At 46.6% G+C, this 21,863-nt stretch overlaps 1 protein-coding gene and 1 long non-coding RNA gene across 3 annotated transcripts; one reads left to right on the forward strand and one right to left on the reverse strand.

Annotated features, from left to right (window-relative positions):
- Positions 1-751: 751 nt before the first annotated feature.
- On the reverse strand, positions 752-15,788 carry LOC113446789 (interleukin-13 receptor subunit alpha-1). 2 transcript variants are annotated; one of them, XM_026716594.2, is made up of 10 exons: positions 15,688-15,788; positions 11,551-11,699; positions 10,516-10,642; positions 9,206-9,326; positions 6,517-6,695; positions 5,148-5,281; positions 4,393-4,540; positions 2,714-2,813; positions 2,382-2,509; positions 752-1,756 (listed from the first exon to the last, which is right to left on the reverse strand). In XM_026716594.2, the coding sequence occupies exons 1-10, from the start codon at positions 15,746-15,748 to the stop codon at positions 1,734-1,736; spliced, it is 1,170 nt and encodes a 389-aa protein (XP_026572379.1). In that variant the 5' UTR covers positions 15,749-15,788; the 3' UTR covers positions 752-1,733. The 2 variants fall into 2 exon arrangements, with proteins under 2 accessions (XP_026572379.1, XP_087796949.1); XM_087940823.1 differs by having other exon boundaries at positions 2,356-2,509.
- A 92-nt stretch (positions 15,789-15,880) lies between these two features.
- Positions 15,881-21,163, forward strand: LOC148124805 (uncharacterized). Its single transcript, XR_015745006.1, has 3 exons — positions 15,881-15,998; positions 17,966-18,097; positions 20,682-21,163. It is a non-coding gene; the product is annotated as an uncharacterized LOC148124805 (long non-coding RNA).
- Positions 21,164-21,863: the final 700 nt, after the last annotated feature.

The raw sequence follows: 21,863 nt of genomic DNA on the forward strand, positions 1-21,863 counted from the left end.
GTGAGATAAATTGGGCAGAGAGAGAGAGAGAGAGAGAGAGAAAACACAAAAGTCACCCAAACAGTTTTTCATGCCTAAGGTGGGACTAGAAAGATTGATAAGAAGGTTGATAAAAATGCCCTGCCTGTTGTATAAAGTTGCTCCTCCTGACTTTGGACAGCTCCCAGGATTCTGCTGGGAATGAAACCTCCTGACCCTTTAACTGGCTGAGGAATTCTGGGAGTTGAAGTCCACAAGTGTCCGTGGGGAGAGGTTTCAAAGGGTGGGGTAAAAAGCCCATTTCCTGGGTCTCCTCAGATGGCATTTGCATGGAGATGACACTGAGAGGGTGGAGAAAGAGGTCCACCTGATCACCAGGTCCAAACCCATCAAGGTGACAGCCAACATCTCAAATCACCTCTTGGACTTGAAGGGATTTTCCAGAATCCTTTCCTGGGTGTTGCCGCCAAGTTCTGGGTGAATAGCTGTTTGGTACCTACCACTTTATTCACCAGGGTCCTGAACCATCATTGATGACTGTTATAGTATAAGGTGTGTTGTGAAAGTGTTAAATTAAAAGAGAAACAAGGGAGGGTCTTCTTTTGAGAAACTGTAGACTGTAAGTGTCAAAAGCGAACAAACAAGCCCTTGCTGGCTGGCCTATGAACTTGGGAACAAATCAACGAAAAAAAGGCTCACCAACCACTAAAATCATCAGCCATGGGGGCCTTACAAGTGCTAACCCACAAAGTATATCATAAAACGAAAGTAGTTTCTTCTATTAGAAAAAAAGTATCATTCATTGTTTTACATAAAATGGTACAACTCAACAAAGTTTTTACAGAACCTGGAAAACATACAAATTAATCTCAAGGTTTTTTTACAGTTTAGGGGGCGGAGTTTGCTGGCAAAAGATAAATTCACCAGCTCAAAAACACCTCTGTAAACATGGCTTTGGACGCGCACTCAAGTCCTTTTGCATAATTCGCCGGATTGTGCAACCGCTCAGCCTTTGGGTTCCAGCCAAGCTAACAACAATCTTGCTCAGCTCCAGATTTGCGGTCTTATCGTCTTATCGTTCCAAGTGGTCTGAATGCGCTTATCAGCATCCAAACCTAACTTAAGCAATTAAGGTACGGGAAAACCCCTTCCTAGACTTTCTACATTCATGCGCTTGTGACAAGCAAGTGACACAAAACCAGGAGAAAAAGGAGAATAATAATAATAATAATAATAATGGATGCAAGCATTGCCAGTCTTGTCCACCATTTTGTCTCCTCTTGAGAAATTCTGGGTTTACCCTGATGAGGGGCTAAGTTGGTACCACACCATTCATGTAAGGCGAAAGGCTTTGCCAGTTTTGACTGCAGATAACTGTATTGCTGTTGAACTGGCAGATGTGTATAAAAACACCAGTCCTTTAGAGCCAATGTCACTTCACGGAAGCTACCATGCGGCTTGATAATTCAATTTTTGATAACTTTGGGGACAAAGGGAAAGTTGCCAGGTGAAGAGTGAATTTCCACTTCTCCTGCCTGCATTTGCTGGATCCATCAAGGTGTGTCCAATGAATAAGCAAATGCGTGCAGAGTCCTTTTCCAAGAGTCCTTTCCCATCAGCCCTTGAGATCAGCCTTGCCAATGCAGCATTGAGCTTGCTTGGTGTACATTCAGAAGTCGTCTGGTATGAAAACAGCAACCTGATTTTCTCGTTTCCTGTAGGCGCTGCCAGTAGAAGCAGAGGGTTTCCTTTGGCTAGCTCATCTTGTAGTCTGTTTCTAGAACAAGAGACAAACACAAGGCCAATGAAATAGGGCAGGCAGCAAGACTCCTCAATTGCCCTCATGATAGCCCAACACCCTTGAAGAAGTATAATTTCTGCTTAGGGGTAAACCTGGTTAGATTCCCTCAAAGGTGGTTCTTGAAAACATTGGATGAGATAGGCTAGATCATGAAACAGACTCCATAAGGACAGCTCTACTTATTACGCTCTTTTAACTCAGCTGTTAAGGGATAATTATTAAACAGAGTTGTGAAAGCCCAACAGAGATTTTTTCTTCTCTCCTCTTATACTTGAAAAAAAAAGGCAGATCAACCTTGAGTTTCTTTCTTGTCTTTCAGGGCTAAGCTGGTGTTGATGTAGCCGTTCTTGCATTCCGTATTCAAGGTTATCTCTGTACTTCTGTACAATAACAGTTACAATCACACAAAGTACTAAGCTCGCCTCATCTTAATTCAGATTTGCATCTCAACCCATATGCTTCATCTCCAGGGCGGTGTATTCAGTGAAATAGATTCATTCAGTAACTAGTTGTTCAACTTTTACGTGCAAATGTATTCTACCAAGAAGCCCAGACCATCATCCCGACTGATGCACCTCACTGTATTCTTCTAGCCACCTACTGATTATATCGGGTTTAATGAATTCGGATGGATATTCAAATGGCAGATATTCCTCTCTCTGATCTTCAAACATTCGTTTTAGAACTTTTTCAGGGTCAGGAATTATCGGGAAGATCAACAGCTGAATCCTGCAGAGTGGAGAGAACAAAATAATTAGAATATTCCAGATCAGAAAGTTTGGGTTTTCCCCACTTCTCTTCCATGCACCGGGCAAAGTGATGTAGGTCTTTAATAAAATCCTTTTATTTTTTTCTGGCTTCATCACAAATGCCCAGCAACAAAGGAGATCCGGCCAAAGGAACGTCTCGCAGTCTCTGCAATTCGTTTCTTACCTCTTCAGATAAACGAGGAGAAGGATAGTCAAGACTGCAGCACATAATGGAATCGTGACGAACAAAATGATGTGCAATGTTTCAAAGTTCTCCCGTTCATCTAAAAAAAGGCAAGGACAGGGAAACCGTTTCCAGGTGGAGTGAGAAGGAAGCAAGAACAGCCCACCGTTGCTAAGTCATTTCCTTCAGAACAGTCAAGGAAGACTATGGAAATGTCACATGGAACCGCAGCTTAGACTTCTGGCCAAGAAAATAGAGAGGTCCTCAAAGCAGGCGGTTGAACCTTCACAGCACTAGAAACCCTGGCAACATCCTGTGTTTGGAACATGGGCGCTCAGTGGAACCCTCTCTGGAATGGAATCATTGAGAGGGGATGGCAAGGGGCTCCAGGGGGGCGGGGGGAGGGGGCTTGCCACGGCCACTCTCCCTGCTAGCAATCCAAATAATAAATTGTGTGTGCCCAACCAGCCTTGTGCACATGTGCACCCCTGATATGCAAAGGACAGACTACAGTGAAAGAAGACAGGATTCCTATGCCGAAAGCATTTCTAATTAGAGGAATTGGGAAGTGGGTAAAACCTATAATAATAGATTACGAGGAGGAGTAAACCAGATCAGAAAGCCCGACCAGAAGCTACAAGCTCAGAGGTGTGATGTCCAGATCTTCACTTTCATCCAAACAACCATTCCAAAGGTCAGATTCCTTTGGGGAACCAGCTGCTTTCATTCTTGGTGACCTCAGCAAAGAAAACCCAGATGAGTTGAGGACAACCCAAGAACCAAAGAAAGGAAAGGACCCTTCGTGCTCATCCCCTCATGAGGATGGGACAAAGCTAGGAGGTGTGCTGTCTTCCAAGAGATATAATTGACCTTGGCTTCCAGAGCGTTGGCCATGGGTTTGGAACTATCCAAGGTCCTGCAGTTCTAGCCTCTGCAGACCAGGTCTGAAAGATTCTCACTCATGACCTGTATCAGAGATCTGGGAATGACACCATTGGAAAGAACCCCATCAATCAAATCCAGACAGTAAAGTCATCCTTCGAGATGGCATCTCGCTCTGATCCAGTCCCTGCTAGGGGGCCATCAAGTCCACCGAGGACGTCCTAACAGAATGGAGTGATATCCCTCCGATATCTGAAATAATCCGATTGTCAACCCTGAAGCTGGGCTGGCTGGAGCTTCAGTGCTGCCACACTGGAGCTGAGGGACAGGGAGGGGGGATTAGAGATAGTATTCAAAGCAAAATACTTTCTCTTGGGAACCAAGGGCATTCTCATACCCGGCCGGAGGAAAGAGGAGTGATGTCACCTGACCAGCGGGCGCTGTCTTGATTGGGCCATGTGACTGTTTGGAATTGGAGGGGGGAACTTTTACTTATTAGGTGAAAACCATGGGACCCTTCAGAGTCGGTTTTCACCAGATACGTGCCAATATGACACTTCCAATAAAACTTATTATTTGGGGAACTACCTACCTTGGGAGTTTTTGCTTGCGATAGATCTATTACTTGGAACCCTGACCCCTGTACATTTAAGCAAGACAACGAAGGCTGCTCAGGGCAACACAGGTAAGATGCCACAAAGTTAATTCTAAGACAAAATGCATCCAGCACAAGGTCCTGGTACATCATTTAAGTTAAGCAGACTTGGTGGATTAGTTCCTTAGAAAAACATACTCACCCCAGTACACTGGCTCGCTCCATTCACTCCAAAGACCTCGTATTTCCTTGCACCCACTTGCGACCTTGCCCAACACAGCCCTCACTCGGAGAATGTGATACTTCTTGGGCTCAAGGTTGAGGGGTACTGTGGTGTCGTCTTCTGAAGGCTTCAGAGGAAACACGTACAGCTTTTCAGCATCTACTCAACCATCCCTACAACCGTCTTTCCCAAGCTCAGCAACTTTAAGATGGGTGGACCTCAACACCCAGAATTCCCCAGCCAGCCATGGCTGCTGGGGAATTCTGGAAGTCCCCGCTATCTTCAGAGAGAATATTCCACCAAGGGACACGTGTAGGAGTCTACTTTCAATCCTCCTGAATGGGATATCCCTAGATTAGGTTGGTGATCAGACTGTTGTGGTCACCATCATCTTACCATCTAATCTACATTTATATTGCTTCCCACAGAAACCACAACATCACCACCTATAATTTGTCTCCAGATCTTCTGAATTTCTTGCAGCATGAACTAATCTAAGGTGGCAGAAACTTTTTATCCACGACGAAAGCAATGGAGGTAAAGGTTATCCTTATATTATGGGGATTGGAGTCCTAGCCCCTCAGGGACGCTCAGGATTAAATTATCATGGTTTAATTGTACCAGAGATGGTGCCTCAAAGCGGTCTGCCGACAACGCAAGATAATTATCTCTACATTCCATGCAAGAGATTTCAATCTGCTTTTAAAAAAGAAGCAAACACAAAGGCAGCTTACCTCTTTTCTAACGCCATTTGTTTCAACCTGATAGCATATGCCATTCCAGGAGCTGGAAGCATTCCACGTTAGATAAAGAGTATTGCCCCGCTTAACTTTCAGATTTGTTGGTGGGTGAAGTTTTATTGGATAATCTAAAGGAAAACAGACAAGCAGCTGCTGGATTCTTGTTCTAAACGCCCTCTTTATTATTCCGACAAACATACCGAGATCAACCAACTGTCATTTCCATTTCATTCTCTTCTAATTTTTCTGCTGACCTGAAGTTTGGTGAGTCAGTTTCCATTCCATGATTAATTTCTCTCCTAAGGGAAGCATCCCATTTATGCGTCCCACCTACAGATGCTAGGTTTTGTGGGGGCTCTCCTCAGAGCACACTCGTTATTGTGCCTCCAAACACACCTGTGCAAACGACAAGTGCTTGGAGCCCACATATTGCAAACCATGATAGGAATTAACTTCTCTCCCAGTCACACGTGCTTCCGGTTTTCAGTAAAACTTCACCCATAATGAAGCCTGGATCAGCTTAATGATCACCGCGAAAAAGAAAATAAAATCCTGTTGGTCAAAGGACTGATCTCTTTTAAGACCGTTACAGCTTACGACCATAGTGGGCAAACTTCATTACGGTCGTATGTAAAGCGTAATCACAGGGTAAGGTGTCCTGACCACCTTGCCAAAAATGGATTATAGGATTGCTATTCAAGATATTCAATTGTTTATGGAACATATAAGGAATTATGATGATAATACGGGGAAGGGAATTTCATGTGGAACCTGATAGAAAATATATATGCATATAGTTTATAGTAATAGATAAAAAGAATTACGTTAGAAAGTCATGTTTGCTTTGAAATGTGAAAAGACCTGGATCCACACTGATGGAATTAAGATGTATTTAAAGAAATAATTTTTTTTTTTTTTTTAAAAAAGTAAAGTGCCAAAGATGGGGGAAGAGATTTCCTCAAATCCTGGTGGGACACTTTAAAGGTTAAAGAAGAGAGGTCAGGACTGTTGGATGGTCCCAGGTCTGAGGGAAGTTTTCCTCGTGGCTAATCTTGATGGTTCAATCTCTAAAGGTTAGAATTAAATCCATCAAGATGGGGTGGAACAAGGGTCTCCAACCTTGGCCACTTTAAGCCTGGTGGACTTCAATTCCTAGAATTCCCCAGCCAGACCCCTGGGTTAAAGCAAAGTGGGCTGGGGAATTCTGGGAGTTGAAGTCCACCAGGCTTAAAGTGGCCAAGGTTGGGGACCCCTGGGCTAAAAAGAGACCTTCCTTCCAAACTGGCACCGTCCACCAGAAGACAATCCCTTACCTCCCTTCGTTTCCTTACAGAGGTTGGATCCACCGAGAGGGGAAACCTACCTGATTTTTCTGTACCTTCCTTCGTGAGCACGCACACCGGCTGGATGTCTTCAGAATCGCTTCGGATAGAAAGAACCAGTGTGCGTTGTCCAGAACAGTTGATGGGGAAAACGCATCGGAAGGTGTCTCCGTCAACGCTGCGATTTGTGCACCGCTGCCTTTCTTCCAGGTTGTCGTGCCTGAAGGTGAGAGGAAAACGCAGAAGTGAACAAGAGGATCCGTCCTTGCCGATCAGAGAGGACAGATGGAAGCAAGAACGAAGTGCAACGGGGAGGAACTGTGGAAGGAGATGCTCACTCCATGGTGTCTTCTCCAACTTTCGGACGTTCTGACCCAGGCTTCCCCAACAGCACGAAGCCGGTTCCTCGTCCCGATAAACCCCATTTATTTAGTTTACAGTTAATTCCTCTCCAGCAAAGTCCCAGCCAGCACTTCTTCAAGAGATTCCCCCATTACAGACCTTTATCAGGCTTGGAGAGTTGCCAGGCCGATCTTTTTCAGAGGCCACACTGTAGCAGACAATAATTAGCAAGAATGCAGAAACAGATCTTCACCCAAATGAGCTAATTGTCTCCTGCAAAACCCCCACTCCCCTTTCACTCCTCTTTTATTCCCTATGGGCGGGGCCTTTCACCGTCTACCTGTGTCTCTACTCCCAAGTCGACCCTTGTTCCTTAGCTGTTCCCTTCTTCTAGCAACTCTGTGCATGCACATACTGGGAACAGGCTCCAGCTGTTCTTCTGCCTTACTGATGTCTGACTCCAAAGGCAGCTGAAAACTGTCGGACGGCCCTTCCACATCTCTGCCTCCAACGCAGAGCCCTCATCAGAGTTTTCCCCCAGACACCAGGGCTGGCCCACGTTCCTCCCCAACTTTCTCACTGTCCGAATCTGCTGCCAGCTCCGCTGACCACTGGTGGGCCACGACATTGGACCAACAAACATAGCCACGCAGAGTTAGTTTGGGTGGTGCAGAGAGTCAGGGAGATGACCTCAGCAGAAACCTATGGGGATTCTTGCCTAGATAAAGGGGGCTGAACCTTCTTTTTAAGACCAGAGCGATGAGATAATATTCAAAGCCTTCATAACTGAGCTATAGAAATATTTATGTTTCTTTAAAAACCGGGGAATCATTGCCAGATTGTGTGATTACAGCCAATTGAATAATTTATTAGCCTTGTAATAGTAGGCATTTGTCTTTTACAGCTACAACTTCAAACGTGAATAATATTCCAATATCCCTATTTTTTCCGTATGGTTCAGAAACAAGACAAACATTTGAGAAACATTATGGATTGCTAAAGGATTTGGAATGCTGAAGTTCCATCAGAGGCAATTCTTCAGAAAAAGCCAGGCTGACATCTCATCCTTTGGACAAGCCGTGGAGATTGGCTGTCAGTCTGAAGGCCTTTCAAAGAACATTCTGAAACATCATTTCCTTAAATAAACAATGTCATCGAATCATTTTGATTTATTCAAGAGGTTAATCTGCAGCCCAATTTTAAGGACTGGGGCCGGGCACAAAACCCAGCAACAATTTAAACCAGAACTTGAGGGTGGAACTCGGCACCCGGGACCGATTTGAAGTGTTGTGACGGGAATCAATCGGGAGGGTGTTGCTGACAAGTCCCAGGCTCCTCCAATTATCTGCCTTGATTTAATCTGCCTCTTAATGGCAAAAAGTTCAGCTATTTCTGGGTCTTCTTGTAGAGTCCAGCATCCAAAAGGATTTCAAGAGTGATAAACACCCGATTAAAAAAAACTTTTACGGTTCTGTCCTGGAACTTTGGAGTATGGAAAAAAAATACAAATGGCTATCGAATACAGGGAATCGACTTACACCCGGTCACGAAGTTACAACGGCACTGGAAAAAATGGTGTCAGCTTTGGAAGCCCTACTCCACGCTGCCACATAGCCTGAGAAAGTGGGAGGGGGCTGGTTTCGATCGAGTAGTTCTAAATAGACAAAATGAAACCCTTTTCTTAGTTCAAGGTTACTAAGTGTGGCGCAGCAGAGAAAAGGGATCTTACACCGGGACGGATCGTGACTGGTCCATGTTATGGGATGACTGGAGAAAAGGGGATGGATTGTAGTTTGGGACATGGTGGGAAGCCCGAAAATTCCAGATTCCACAGATGTGGCAGGTGCTATTCTAATAAAGGTACTTTCGAGATTATACTTATCCCGGAGTCACTGATTGGGTTGGAGGCGTGCTGGAACGCTGACAAATGGCTTATGATTGTTTTGTCACACTTACGACCGTTCCAGCATCCCTACGGTCAAGTGATGAAAATTCCGACGCTTGGCAACTGACTCATATTTATGACGGTTGCAGTGTCCGAGGGCAGGCGGGGTGTTTTTCATGTGATCAGGCAGGACAGCCTAAGGTTGCTTTACACACACACACGCAGCACGCACAAAACATAACCACCAAACCAGTAGTAACACCGGTGGAATCCCACCCCTGATGGGGAAGCCAGGTTCCCTTAACAAGTGGGTTACTAACTGCTGAGATTCACTTAATCACTCTGGCAAGGAAGGTCATACGGGGAGGCAAACTCCACTGAATAACTGCCTCGCCTAACAACAGGAATTTTGGGTTCCACTGTGGTCATACGTTGAGGACTCCCTGTGGATTGAATGGGCTCCCTTTAGGGCCAGGACAAGAGCAGGGTTTTCGAATACAGACCAGAAGGAGAGGTGGTAGTTGGTGTCCCGAGGTGCTTGCCTTCCTCGCTTCCACGAACAGGCCATCCATTCCATGTTGTGACAAATGCAGCTGACGTTCGTAGCACCTGTCTCTGCCGTGCCTACAAAGGGCAAAGCCCATCTATATTCCTCCGCTTATAAATTACCCCCTGCCCAAAACCAAGGTGTCAACTCATCAAACGTTCCTAGGCCTGTTGTAGTAGTTGCCATAAAAATGGCGGGGAGGAAATCTGGAAGAGCAGTTGAAAGCGAAAGTAAATTCCAACTCTTTACCTTTAAAAGATTGTAACTAAACGAGCGGAGCTGTTGCTCGGGAATGTATTGAATTGGAGAACGTGATTGATGACACCCAGCCTGTGAGGGTGCTTTAGTTGGAGAATCTGATTTATGACACACCCAGCAGTGAGGGGGGAAACAGGGTCACAGGTGACTTTAAATTATGTGTGCCAGACTTGGCTTCATAGAGGGCAGTGCCAGTATGTTGCCTCTAATGAATCCTTTGAAGTTTTTTTGAAGTTTGGCTCAGGAATCATGAATTAGGGCGATTGCTGGAATCCTGACACAAGGAGCCCAAAAGCTTTACCTTTGCCCCAGTTCTGAAATTCCCAGCTTAAGCCCAAAGTTAAATTCACCTGCTCAAAAGGGCCTTTGCTATTTGTTCTCCTTCATTCTAAGGTGGGGGGGGGTCTCTAATCTTGGCCACTTTACGGCTTCCAAGACTTCAACTCCCAGGATTCCTCAGCCAGCCTCGTAAAGTGGCCAAGGTTGGAGACCCCTGTTCTAAGGGGTTTGGCATTTAAAGCACCAGGTGGGAAATCTTCAGGTTGCAGGGAAACCACAATTCCCAAACTCCCCCCACCCACCCACCCGCCCCCCATTGTGTTTTCTACTAGCAGAGACCGGATTCGTGCAAATCAAAACATTTGCACCAGCCTCCAAGTACAGGTGGTGGGGGATCTTGCTTGTGCAAAAAGCCGCGTGCAAAAGGACCCCTTAAAGCAAGTGTGCCTTTTCTCCGAGTGGCCCTGCCCAGCTGCTTTAAGGAGGCACCCAGAGGCTCTCCGAGGCTCTCATCCTGCACCCTCCCCAATTGCCTTGCCTCTTCGGCTCTCGGCCCAGTTCCCGGGCTGGTCTTGAAAGGCCCCCAGCCTCGTTGCTGGTCCAGCTCCAGGGAGGCAGCAGCTGATCTCTAGGAAAAGGGTCTGTTTACATCTGAGGAGGTGGCTGCAATTCCTCGAGGCGTCAATCTTACAGGAACATTATGCCTAAACACAGCGGCTGAAGACTTACCGTTTTGTTCCAGAGGGATTTTAAACAATTCTCCTTCCGCGATGTTGTTGCAAGACGTCCGTAGCCCAAAAGACATATTTTTCCCCAGAGAGACCGCCATTTTCTTGGAGAGGGCTTCACTCCATTTCTAACGATGGGAAAGGGAAAAACATTTAAGGCATAATAGATTTGATCCCAGCGTGGCTCCTGGGAGGGGGGGGGAAACCCCCCAGGAGTTCCCTGCCCCGCTGCGCCTCTTGTTGGCTTTCTTTCTCTCTCGGCTTCACCAGGATTTGCTAAATGGGGGGAGGGGGGTTGCCAACCCCCAACCCATTGGGAACCAGGCCACACAAGCAGCGGACAAATGTGCGAGCGTGCAAAGTTCCGTTTGCGCAAGTGGCAGCTGCATGTGTGAAACCATCCCCTTCCCCACGGCCACCAGTCCATGGAGGCAGAAAGGTTGGGGACCCCTGCACTGGGTGGTTTGCCCCCAACTCCTTCCAATTTTTCAGCTCCTTGAGAGACCCTTTCCTGCTGACGCCCGCCCCCCTTCACCCCCCAAAGTCTGTTTTAACTTCTAAGGTTAGAAAAGGCAGCAACTCCGCTCTAAGCTCTTGACCAAGAGCGTCAAACGCACGTCGACATGGCAGTGTCATGGGACTTTTCCCCCCTTCGCTAAACCAGGCGTGGGCAGCGCGTGATGCATTCGGCCCAGGGGTGGGATGCTACCGGTTCGGTCCAGTTTTACCGAACTGGTAGCGCCAAAGATCATCTGAGATCGAACCGGTTTTGTTGTCTGATCTTCTGTTCGGGCCGCCCACCTGCCTGGCCTGCAGGCTGTGTGAGTGCTGTGGTACACACAGGGTTTCCGGAAGAAGAAGGTTTCCAACTGTTGCGCATGCGCACACAGCGGACCGATGGTTACACTGGTTGGATCCCACCTGATCCGGCCCGTGGGCCAGGAGTTTGACAACCCTGCTCTCGACGGAGCGTCAAGGACATCGATTATGCCTTAAATGTCTCTGCCCCAGCGGCCCAAGGAGAGGGGAGCCTCACCTCTTCCACCCAGGCGTTGCCATTGTACAGACCGGTATAATAGTCGCAGGCGTTCCTTGGGGAGGGCCGGACATCGTCCCACTGGACACTCAAGATACAGTTGCTCTCGTCGAAGGCGTAGCTGATGTTGGCAGGGATGGACAGAGCTCCTAGGAGGGAAGGAAGGGAGGAGGAGAGGTAAGCCAAGGGGACTAACCACTCTTCCTTTTCCTTCTTCCTTCCTTCGCCCTTCTCTTTTATCTCTCATTCTCATCTCTTCTATCTCTCCATCTATCTTCCTCCTTCTATCTATCTATCTATCTATCTATCTATCTCTCTATCTATCTATCATCTATCTATCTGTCATCTATTTATCTCTCATCTCTCTATCTATCATCTATCTCTCATCGTCTATCTATCTATCTATCTATCTATCTATCTATCTATCTATCTATCTATCTATCATCTATTTATCTCTCATCTCTCACCTCTCTCATCTATCAATCATCTATCTATCAATCATCTATCTACCTATCTACCTGTCTGTCTGTCTGTCTATCATCTATCTATCAATCATCTATCTATCTACCTATCTACCTGTCTGTCTGTCTATCTATCTATCAATCATCTATCATCTATCTATCTATCTATCTATCTATCTATCTATCTATCTATCTATCTATCTATCTATCTATCTATCCTATTCACCCACCCTTCCTTCCTTTCTTTCCTCCCTTTCCCTGACCCTCCCTCTAGCCTTCCTTCTTTCCCTTCCCCTTCCCCTTTTCTTTTCTTTCTCTTTCCCTTTCCCCCTCCCCCCCCCCCATTAAAAGGCAAGGCAGGGGGTGATTCAGCGGCTTTGACTTCCAAGAAATCTTTGCGGGAGGGCGGGGGGGGGATCAACTTCAGAGTCCAGATCTTAGAGGATTCCGTCACAGGATGGGTGGGGAGAAAAGGACAGGAAGTAGCCGAATCCTGCAACCTGAGTGGGTGGGAGTTTCCACCCAGAAGACTTTGGCCGAGCCTGGTGGAGATGGACTCTGGAATTGGGGTGGAGGGCGAGACCTTTCTCTCCTTGCCTGCAGGGGGCCAGGAAAAATAACCCCCTTACAAACATCCCCCCCAAACCACCATTTGGAATTGACTTTTTCAACATTAATTACATTCCCTGGTGCTTAATAAACCTCGTGTTGTCTGGGTATTTAATTTGCTTAACAATACTAGTTACATTCTTAATCTTCCCCCCTTTTTTCCAACCCCTAGTAAAATAAATTCCACATTCGATAATGTTCTGTGTCTTCTCTCTGCTGAATGTTCAACGCCAATCTATCCATTTCTGCACCATCTAACATCTTCTTACTTATCTCTTCATCTCGCAAGTGTTTCTCCATTTTTCCAATGTTGTACAAATATAATCCTAGCCGCTGTTACAACATGCAATATTAAACACACACTTTTCTTCTCTAATGTTTTCGATATTATACCTATTAAGAACAAGTTCAGGTTTAAAATCTACATGTTTCCCTGTCGTCTTTTCTAACCACCTGGGTATCTTCGCCCAATATTGTTTCATTTTGTCACATTTCCAACATTTGCTAGACCTATTTTTAACCATTTTAGCCACCCTAGCAGGTGGTACAAACCACCATTAAACTTGGCTGCGGTTTACCAAGCTAGGAGAGTTTGCCCCGTGAATCGATCTTGTGACCTCTTTCTACCTGCCTGTACGATTAGGATCGAACCACATCCAAGCCTAATGATGATTTCGTAATTAAATTGACCTCCTGCCTTTCTGTCCCGCAGTTGTGTCCACCCCACACGCAAAGAGAGGAAACCCCAAGATAATGGACCCACTGGGCAACTTGGAGCAGCCCCGTAGTTTTCTGACAGTGAAAACCATCAACCCATGGAACAGAAGTCTCACCACTTGAGACGTTCAAGAAGAGATCGGGCTGCCACCTGTCAGAAATGGTGTAGGGTCTCCCTGGGGGTTGGACTAGATGACCTCTAAGGTCCCTTCAAACTCTGTAAATCTATTATCTGTTGTCTGACCTCCTGAATCCCCCCCCTCCGGGGCCACCAGGGGTCTCCAGCCCTGCCTTGGAGTGGCCTTCATCACCTCATTCTGAGCGAGAACCCTTTTTGTACCGGTAGTCCTCGACTCATGACTACAGTCGACTCAGTTAGTCCTCAGTTTATGAGCACCATTGAGGCCAACATTTCTGCTGTTAAGTGAGACCTTGGTTCAGCGAGCTTTGCCCCATTTTACAACTTTTCTTGCCGCTGTTGTTAAGTGAGTCCCTGCAGAGGAACCCCCGTTGTTAAGTGAATCTGGCTTCCTCCCCTCCCCCATTGACTTTGCTTACCAGAAGGTCAACCCCCGCTCCTGGGATAATTGCAACGGTCGTAAATACGAGTCAGTGGCCAAGCGCCTGAATTTTCACCAAGTGCCGCTCTTTGAACCGTCACTAAATGAACCATTGTAAGTCGAGGACTCCCTGCAATCGTGCTCAGGTGAAGCTGGAGCCCCTTTTTTGGGTGCCCCTGCCAGGGGTTGAGGACTTTGGCCAGCTGCCAAGGCCTCCGCCCCGCTTGTGCCAGGGCAGCGGAGCTGGGCTTACTCACTGCTGGAGGGCAGGATCCTCCCCTCCCCTGGCTCTGGGGGAAGACGGGCAGGGAAGGGCCAGGTGCCCCTCCCTAACTGGGTGCCCTCCAAGCCCCATCATCCCCAGCAGGGCAGCTGAGGGCAGAGACTCCAACACATCCAGATGGCATCAAGTTGGAGACGCTTCCCTTTCCAACTTCCTTCCTTCCCCTTTCTCACCTTCCTTCCTTCCCTCTTTCTTTTCTTTCTTTCCCTCTTTCTTTTTCTTTCTTTCCCTTTTCCCACCTTCCTTTTCTTTTCATCTCCTTCCCTCCTCCCAGCTTTCTCACCTTCCTTCCTTCTTTCTTTTTCCTTCCTTCCTCCCTCTTTCTTTTTTTTCTTTCCCTCTTTTCTTTCTTTCCCTTTCTCCCACCTTCCTTTTCTTTTCATCTCCTTCCCTCCTCCCAGCTTTCTCACCTTCCTTCCTTCTTTCTTTTTCCTTCCTTCCTCCCCTCTTTCTTTTTCTTTCTTTCCCTTTCTCCCACCTTCCTTTTCTTTTCATCTCCTTCCTTCCTCCCAGCTTTCTCACCTTCCTTCCCTTTCTTTTTCCTTCCTTCCTCCCCTCTTTCTTTTTCTTTCTTTCCCCTCTTTTTCTTTCTTTCCCTTTCTCCCACCTTCCTTTTCTTTTCATCTCCTTCCCTCCTCCCAGCTTTCTCACCTTCCTTCCTTCTTTCTTTTTCCTTCCCCACCCCCAATCATTAGCTAATTTTGACAGCCGATATTTGCAGGATCTTCCCTCCAAACGAGACGACCCCCCGCCCCCAGATTTCCCCAGGAGGGCGTAGAATCTCCCCCGCTAAGGAATTGCTCCTCCGTTTATCTGTAGCCACCCCCCTTCCCCAACCCAATTGCCTCTGGGTGGCAAGCAAAATCGCAAGAATTGACGCCCTAAAACCAGCTGGAGCCCCCCACAACGGCCCCGTTTGGGGAAAGACCCCATTGCCCTGCGGCCCCTCCCACCCCCGTCATTGGACTACACCACCCATCCGCGGGGAGAGTGGCCAGAGGCTTCTCTTCCCTGGGGCTCTTGAGAGGAGGGGGCTCCGGGAAGCGCCGGTCTGCTCTTCTCTACTGCCCCGACGTTTGTTACTATGGGTATTTATAACTTAACGCGATTACTATTAGATTACTACCGCGGCTCTTCCTCCCGTAGTGCTGGCCTCGCGTCCCAGGGCAGCAACGCGACGCCGCATCGCATTTCCAGTAAAAGCCGCAATTGGCAAACGCGTTGCGCCTTTGAGCGCCTCCGTTTGATTTCTGGGAAATGGAATCATTCAGCGCTTCCCACGGCAGGCCTGGCCGGGAGAGGATAGTCTAAAGCCCCCACCTCGGTCCCCACCCCACCCCCCCACCCCCCAGGACGGCGGGGCTGCGCGAGGCTGAGCTGCTGGGCTCCCAGTTCAGGGAAGGCGGAACGGGCTGGGGATGATGGGAGCCGCGCTCTTCTCCCCGCGAGGCGAGCGGAACCCGGGGACGCCCCCCCCCTCCCGACCCCCCCCCCACAAGCCCCTCACCTGCGGCCAGCACCACCCCGGCCAGGTGGGCCAGCAGCGGGGGCTGCAACGGGACCCCCATCGGCGCGGCCGGAGCTCCAGCCGGATCGCGGGTTTACTCTGGGCTGCCGGGGCGGGTTCAGACGGGAAAGCTCCGGGGTTGGGGCCGCCCCGGCCGAGGTGGGGCTTCGCTGCAACGGGGCGGCTTCCCCGGGAAGGGCTGCGAAGCCTCTGCGCGCCCCGCCCCGGCCGCGGCGAGCCTGCGCTTGGGCCGCCCCGAAAGCCCCTTCCCCGGGGAAGAAGCGGGCCAGGCGGGGCCCCCCCTCTTTCTAGTAAGTATTCATCCATTCAAACACGGAGAGAAAAAAAAATATACATCAGTATTTAATTTTGCATATCATAACTGCGGCCAGAATAACCTACGCACAAAACTGGCAACTGCCTTCCATTCTTTCAGAGGATATGGACATTAAAAAAAAATACACGAATGCGCTGAGATGGATAGCCTAACCCAACTGTTAAAAAATAAACAAGATATCGTGACTATTATGAAATATGGAACATTTGGCATGAGTGGTTAAAGAAAAGGTAATATCTGGTATTTGGATAGGTTATGGAAATGACAGAAGACCTGCATTTAATCGCAAACTATATAGAGAAATTAAAACATTAAAAGAAGGAAGGAGTTATTGTAACAAAGGAGATCACGTCAATAATATAGGAAAAAAATAGTCATTTTGTTCAAAACTGCAATTAGAAAGATACAAACTGGCACAAAGCAAAAGGACTGAGAGAAAAAATAGAAAGTGTAGAAAAGAAAAAAAAAGAACAACATAAGAATATAGTAAAGAGAATTTATTTGTAGTGGGCCTGCATAAGTGCACCAAAGTGCCTACTGTCCCTGTCCTATTGTTTCTTTTATTTTTCTTATATGTACTCATTTCTTGTATTCATAACTATGTTTATCCTTATAACTATTTCTTGTAAGCAATTGACAAATCAAATCAAATCTAAATAAATAAATATTTCATTTAGCGTATGACAAATACATGGACTTATAGTAGTTCAAATGTTAATGTCCACCCAGCCAGTCAAGGACAGGGTGGCTGGTCTATCTATGTTGAAAAAAATCAGACATTGGGCCACTATGAGTTCTTGATGGACATTCGGACACAATTTATTTATTTTATTTATTTGTCAAACATGTACAAGATAACAGGTATAAGTATGAATATAAACAACAAAGGGAGCAAATATAGATAAATGGGGACCGTAAAACAGCACAATGTGATGGATATTTTGTCCAGGAGCACCACAGTCACACTACTAAGTAAAGAGAAACAAATATATAATAGAAATATATTCTCCTTCATTGCAAATATAAACAATTTTAGTAATTTTTCAGCTTCTCTTAAAATACAGCAAATGGCCTCTTCTTCTAATATCCCATTTTATATATATAAATAAATCTTTAAAGCCCCTCTTTCAGTCCTGATCAGTGAAAGTCCACTAGTAATTACCAGAGATAACCTGATTTAATCTTGGTCTAATAAACCAACTTTACATTCCTTCATTTTTTACTTTTAACAGTTTTGATCTTATCCCTTCAAATAATGCCTGGAACTAACAGTAATTTCTTTTTCTTCCTCCCTTCTCACAAAATTCTTCAAAGCTTTAACAAGTCTCAACTGTAAATCCAATTAGAAAAATTATCCAGACAACATTTTTGTGTATCACTTTTAATTATTAAGACTTCAAGCAGGATTCACTTGCATATCCAGTATTGCATCTCTTGCCTGTCATTTTAAATTTACTTTTATGTAAATCTTAGTCTTGTCGGTTGAATCTTGTTGCACTTCTGTAACATCTTTTAAGCACAGTCTATCTATAGAGGCAGAAACTCTTAAAATTAACTTTTGGGTCTGTTGTTGAAACATAATCTTCAGCATGTCCAATGTTAAGGTATTTTGTTCCATTCTGCATTTGTTTCTCAAACTTAATAATCTTTTCCTTTAATTGTAATGTGTAGTTATTTCTCTTTCTCTTTCCCTCTTAAGTCCAACCTTCAAACGCCCATCCTCTAATAATAATAATAATAATAATAATAATAATAATAATTCAAAACAATGATCCCACAGTAAGGATGCTTATAATAAATTCCAGAATCTTGTTTCAAATCCATCTGGTCTGTTTATAACTTTCCAAAAACGAAAGCTTGAATCACCCTTTGGCTGCTTCTTTCAAAAGGAAACAACACTTTCGAGTCCTTAAACTTGTATTTGAAACTTCTTTTGTTCAGGATTGAAGGGAACTCACCTGGTGTCAAACCGTTGACCCCAAGTTTCCCCCTTGCAGTTAAGAAGCAATTGCCAAAAGTTCTTAGAAAAGCAAGTGTGCAAAAGCAGCGTCCTTCGAAAGGCCCAGGCTGCAGGTAAAACAAAACGATGGCTTCATGAATTCCATGAGCTCTAAAGGTGCTGGGTGCACCTGGACTGAAGACTCCCGGGGAGGGGATACTTCCTGGGAGCAGTTGTGGTCCATCTCAAGCCCTTTCCCGATCCGGAGAGGAACTGCGTAGATCCAGTCAATCTGCTGATTCTTTGTTCTTCCATGGTCATCAGCTCTGCTTGGAACTGATCCGTCTTCAGTTCGCCATTTCTTTACTTGGGGTGCCCTTGAAGACACCCCCTCAAGGAGCAACTGCCAGGCCAGGCCACAATGGCAGGGCAGCGATGGTCAAGCTGCAGCCCTGCTGCCCAGTTGCTGGTTGGCCTCCAGGTGCCATCAAGGAGAATTGCAGAGTTGGCACGCCCTGGGTCCTGTCCCTAAAACTCTGCCACCTGATGGCAACCTGGAAATGGGTTTTTCCAGAACAGCATCCCACCAGGGAACTCTGCAGCTGCCTTCATAGTGAAGTCAAAAAGAGCTTTTCTCCCAGGTCAGGAGCCTCTTGGGAGGACCTTTTCTGCTCAATGGGCTTTACAGGGCTCCTTCGGTGTGGATTGCTGTCAATGGGGGCAGGCAGCCTTATGAGGCTCATGAATCCATACGTCCCTGCAAGGACACCTCTCTATTTAAAAGGGACCCACTTCCCCATGACCCAAGGCAAACATGGAAAGGACGAAGGGCCAGGCCTCTGGTTGCTGAAGCACCCATGAATCATCTAAAGGGATTTGCAGAAGTGAAGCTCTTCAGGAAACACACCCACGGAGTTCAATACAAAGAATGACTTTTGTTTTAGTGTGAAATGTCAGGATTTACCCCCCCAAAGGGGTGGTGCCTTCTGCCTAGCAAAGCAGTCATGGAAAACTCCCTCTGTGCGGTTGCTGGCCTTTGGGGGAGCTAAGCAGCCAGGCTGCTTCAGGGGTGCTTCCCCACACAGGACACGGCAGGTCACACCGACTTCAGTGGGTGCAGCGTTCCACTGCAGAAGAACTTCTGCCCACCTCACCGCTTCGCGGGAGGCCCCCCTTTCCTTCCCAGAAAATCCCTCCCACCCCTGAGACCGCAGCCAGAAGGCAAACACATCACTGCTATCAACTTCAAAACAAGGACCAGCACGTTGAAGTGCCAAAGGAAACCAGAGAGGAGGGACAATTTCCCGAAAGACGATGTATGTGCTTGGCAGCGCATTGTACTACCAATTCCAAACACAAACACGGGACCTCAGGCCAGACAAAGCCCTGGCTCCCCAACTTTCATCTGGGCGCTGGAAAGCTCACTGGCCACTTTTGCAAAATTGGGAACAATAGGTAAGGAGACAAGAAAGAGGAGAGGTGAGAAAAACTACCAGCTAATTAGTAATCACACCTCCAGGAATCTCCAAACTCTTTCGGCCTGCAAAAAAACCGCACATTTCAAGGTAAACCCCCCGCCCCCCCCAGCTCCTGTAAAATCCCACAAGTATCTGTCTTGTAATGACTCTTGCCCATAATAGTTCTGCCCCGCCGAGTTGCTCGGCTGTGTAGGGAAAGAGGGGCCAGTTTGCTTCCTTTGGGGATAGAAAATGGCTCTCAGTTCTGCTTCTCTCTTCCTAATCTTGGTGGCTGGGAACTCCCAGCCTGGCAGCCAGAAAGTACTCTGCACATGCTCAGAAGGTGCTTGTTTTTTTTTTTCTCCAGGACTGCTCTGGCAGGGAGAAGGTGCTGTAAATTAAGTCAGATGTGGCTCTGTCTTTTTATATTTGAACGTCTGTCTCAATCGCTTTCTGTTCTATCTGTTCTGTCTCCAATCCAACCTTGGCTACTTTTTAAGACTTGTGGACTTCAATTCCCAGAATCCGCTGGGTTGAAGCCCACAAGTCTTAAAGTTGCCAAGGTTGGAGGCCTCTGTGCTATTGTAAGAAATAAGAAAATTCAAAAATAAAATGTAGGTAAATATGCTGGAGATGCATATAATCGTTATGTTGTTCTAAGATGGCTGGAGAAAAGGTATGCGGAAAGTACACTGATGTGTAACAATGCGGTGTTGGAAATAGATATTTCTGTGTTCCCACGCCATTAGAAAGAGACCCTGCTGAAGGAATATTCCTTAATGTCAAGAAGATGAGAAAAGGCCATGTAGGCCAAATAGGTGACGGGTGGTTATTGGGAGGTGTTGAAGGAGATGATCTTGTCTCGATAAGGCATTTCGGATTAGCTGTGCTCAGTCGCTGGACCCAATGTAGGAGGGGCGTAGCAGGTGTCGCGATAGAAAACTATAAAATATAACGTTCTGAAATCTCAAGGTGTGATTCTTGGCTCAAACCTCATGTTGGGGTTAGCTAAGATCCTAATGTCCTTTGCAAACAGCTTTTTCCCTTTTGTATGCTTTGATTTAAGGTTAAAAATAAACCTCTGTGTTTTCACCGATCCCAGTTTATGTTATCTGGACTCATTTCCAACACTGACGCAAGTGGGTTTTGTTATCACGCTATTCATTAAACAGCGAGGGAGACCCAACCCCGCCCAGGTCTTCTGCAGAATGAATACCGGTGCTTAAAATAATTCTTGTACAAATGTTTGCCCTCCATGCAGATTGGAGTGTTCCTTCTGTATCGTCTGGATATGGGATGGACGTGCTTGTCCCCACCCTAAGTGTTCTCCTGAGGACAGAGAACTGAGCCTCAATAGTCCCTCAAGCCTCTCCATCCCACTGTGACCACCTTCTCAGGATCTTTGGCTTTTCGAGAAAGCGGGTCCGGCCGCTGGGTTTACACACCGTGCACAACCCCATCGTGGGCTCTCTGACATTGGCTTAGCTGGTTGTGCAAACCTAATCATTGGGGTTTAGGGCTCTCTCCAAGGTGTAAGCCAGCCAGTTCTGGCCTGCGATAAACTTTGGTTAAACAGCTAAGCAAACCCACCGGTGTGTGAATATCACAATTGTGGTTTTTGCCCAGCGCTTTTTAATTTTCATAATGATGTTATCTTCACCCCAACTGTGATAACACTTCCTGTATTTGACAAATTGCAGCCTCTGTGAATTTACATAATGCTTAATACACATAAGATGTTTTAAAGAGGCCACGAATGCTCTTTGCTGCTTTGCTTGCGATATTTCTTAACGGCAATCATGCGAGACGGCAAGGAGTAAAATTTGGTGTAGGCTGCACCCATTCCAGGCTGATTACAGGGCACAAACCTGACACGGCAACGTTTCCCTCTGCCTGGGATGAAGGATACCTGAGCACTGACGCCACAGGTGGTCAAGGGTCAATCTCTCCTCTCTTTTAGCCTTTCTAAAACTTTCCTTTCCCACTTTAAAAGCAGGGAAGAAAAAGTTGGGAAGCCAAACAGTTGAGCTAGCTCAATGTTTTGAAAACTTTGGCAACTTTAAAAGAAGTGGACTTCCAATCCCCGGACCCCTGGCTGTGGCTGGGTCGAAACCTTCACATATTCACAGTTGTCAAGTCTCAAAAACACTTGAGCTGCTTGGCAAAAGCTTCAAACAAAGCCAAACAGGGCAGAGAAGGTGTTTGGTGAGCTGTTCTGGGGCAGGAATTCCACCTCACAGGAACCGCTGCTTCAAAAGAATGCCTCTCTCCTCCTCCTCCTCCTCCTCCTCCTCCTCCTTCCTCCTCCTCCCCTCCTCCCTCCTCCTCTTCTTCTCCCTCCTCCTCCTCCTCCTCCTCCTCCTCCTCCTTCTTCTTTCTCTTCTTCTTTGCTGTCTTCATTTCATCTTTCTCATTTTGACTTACACTTTATTTCTGGGGAGGG

Source organism: Pseudonaja textilis, chromosome 12 (assembly GCF_049901715.1).
Source record: "Pseudonaja textilis isolate UNSWEBS1 chromosome 12, rPseTex1.2, whole genome shotgun sequence".
In the NCBI taxonomy this organism is placed as follows: domain Eukaryota; kingdom Metazoa; phylum Chordata; class Lepidosauria; order Squamata; family Elapidae; genus Pseudonaja; species Pseudonaja textilis.

What these genes read in the sequence shown, in the direction of transcription:
- LOC113446789 (XM_087940823.1), bottom strand. Translation starts at nt 15,748, where the DNA reads ATGGGGGTCCCGTTGCAGCCCCCGCTGCTGGCCCACCTGGCCGGGGTG. An exon ending in CGGGGTGGTGCTGGCCGCAG is followed by an intron (nt 11,700 to 15,687) that starts GTGAGGGGCTTG and finishes CTTCCCTCCTAG; the next exon opens with GAGCTCTGTCCATCCCTGCC. An exon ending in GCAACGCCTGGGTGGAAGAG is followed by an intron (nt 10,643 to 11,550) that starts GTGAGGCTCCCC and finishes TCCCATCGTTAG; the next exon opens with AAATGGAGTGAAGCCCTCTC.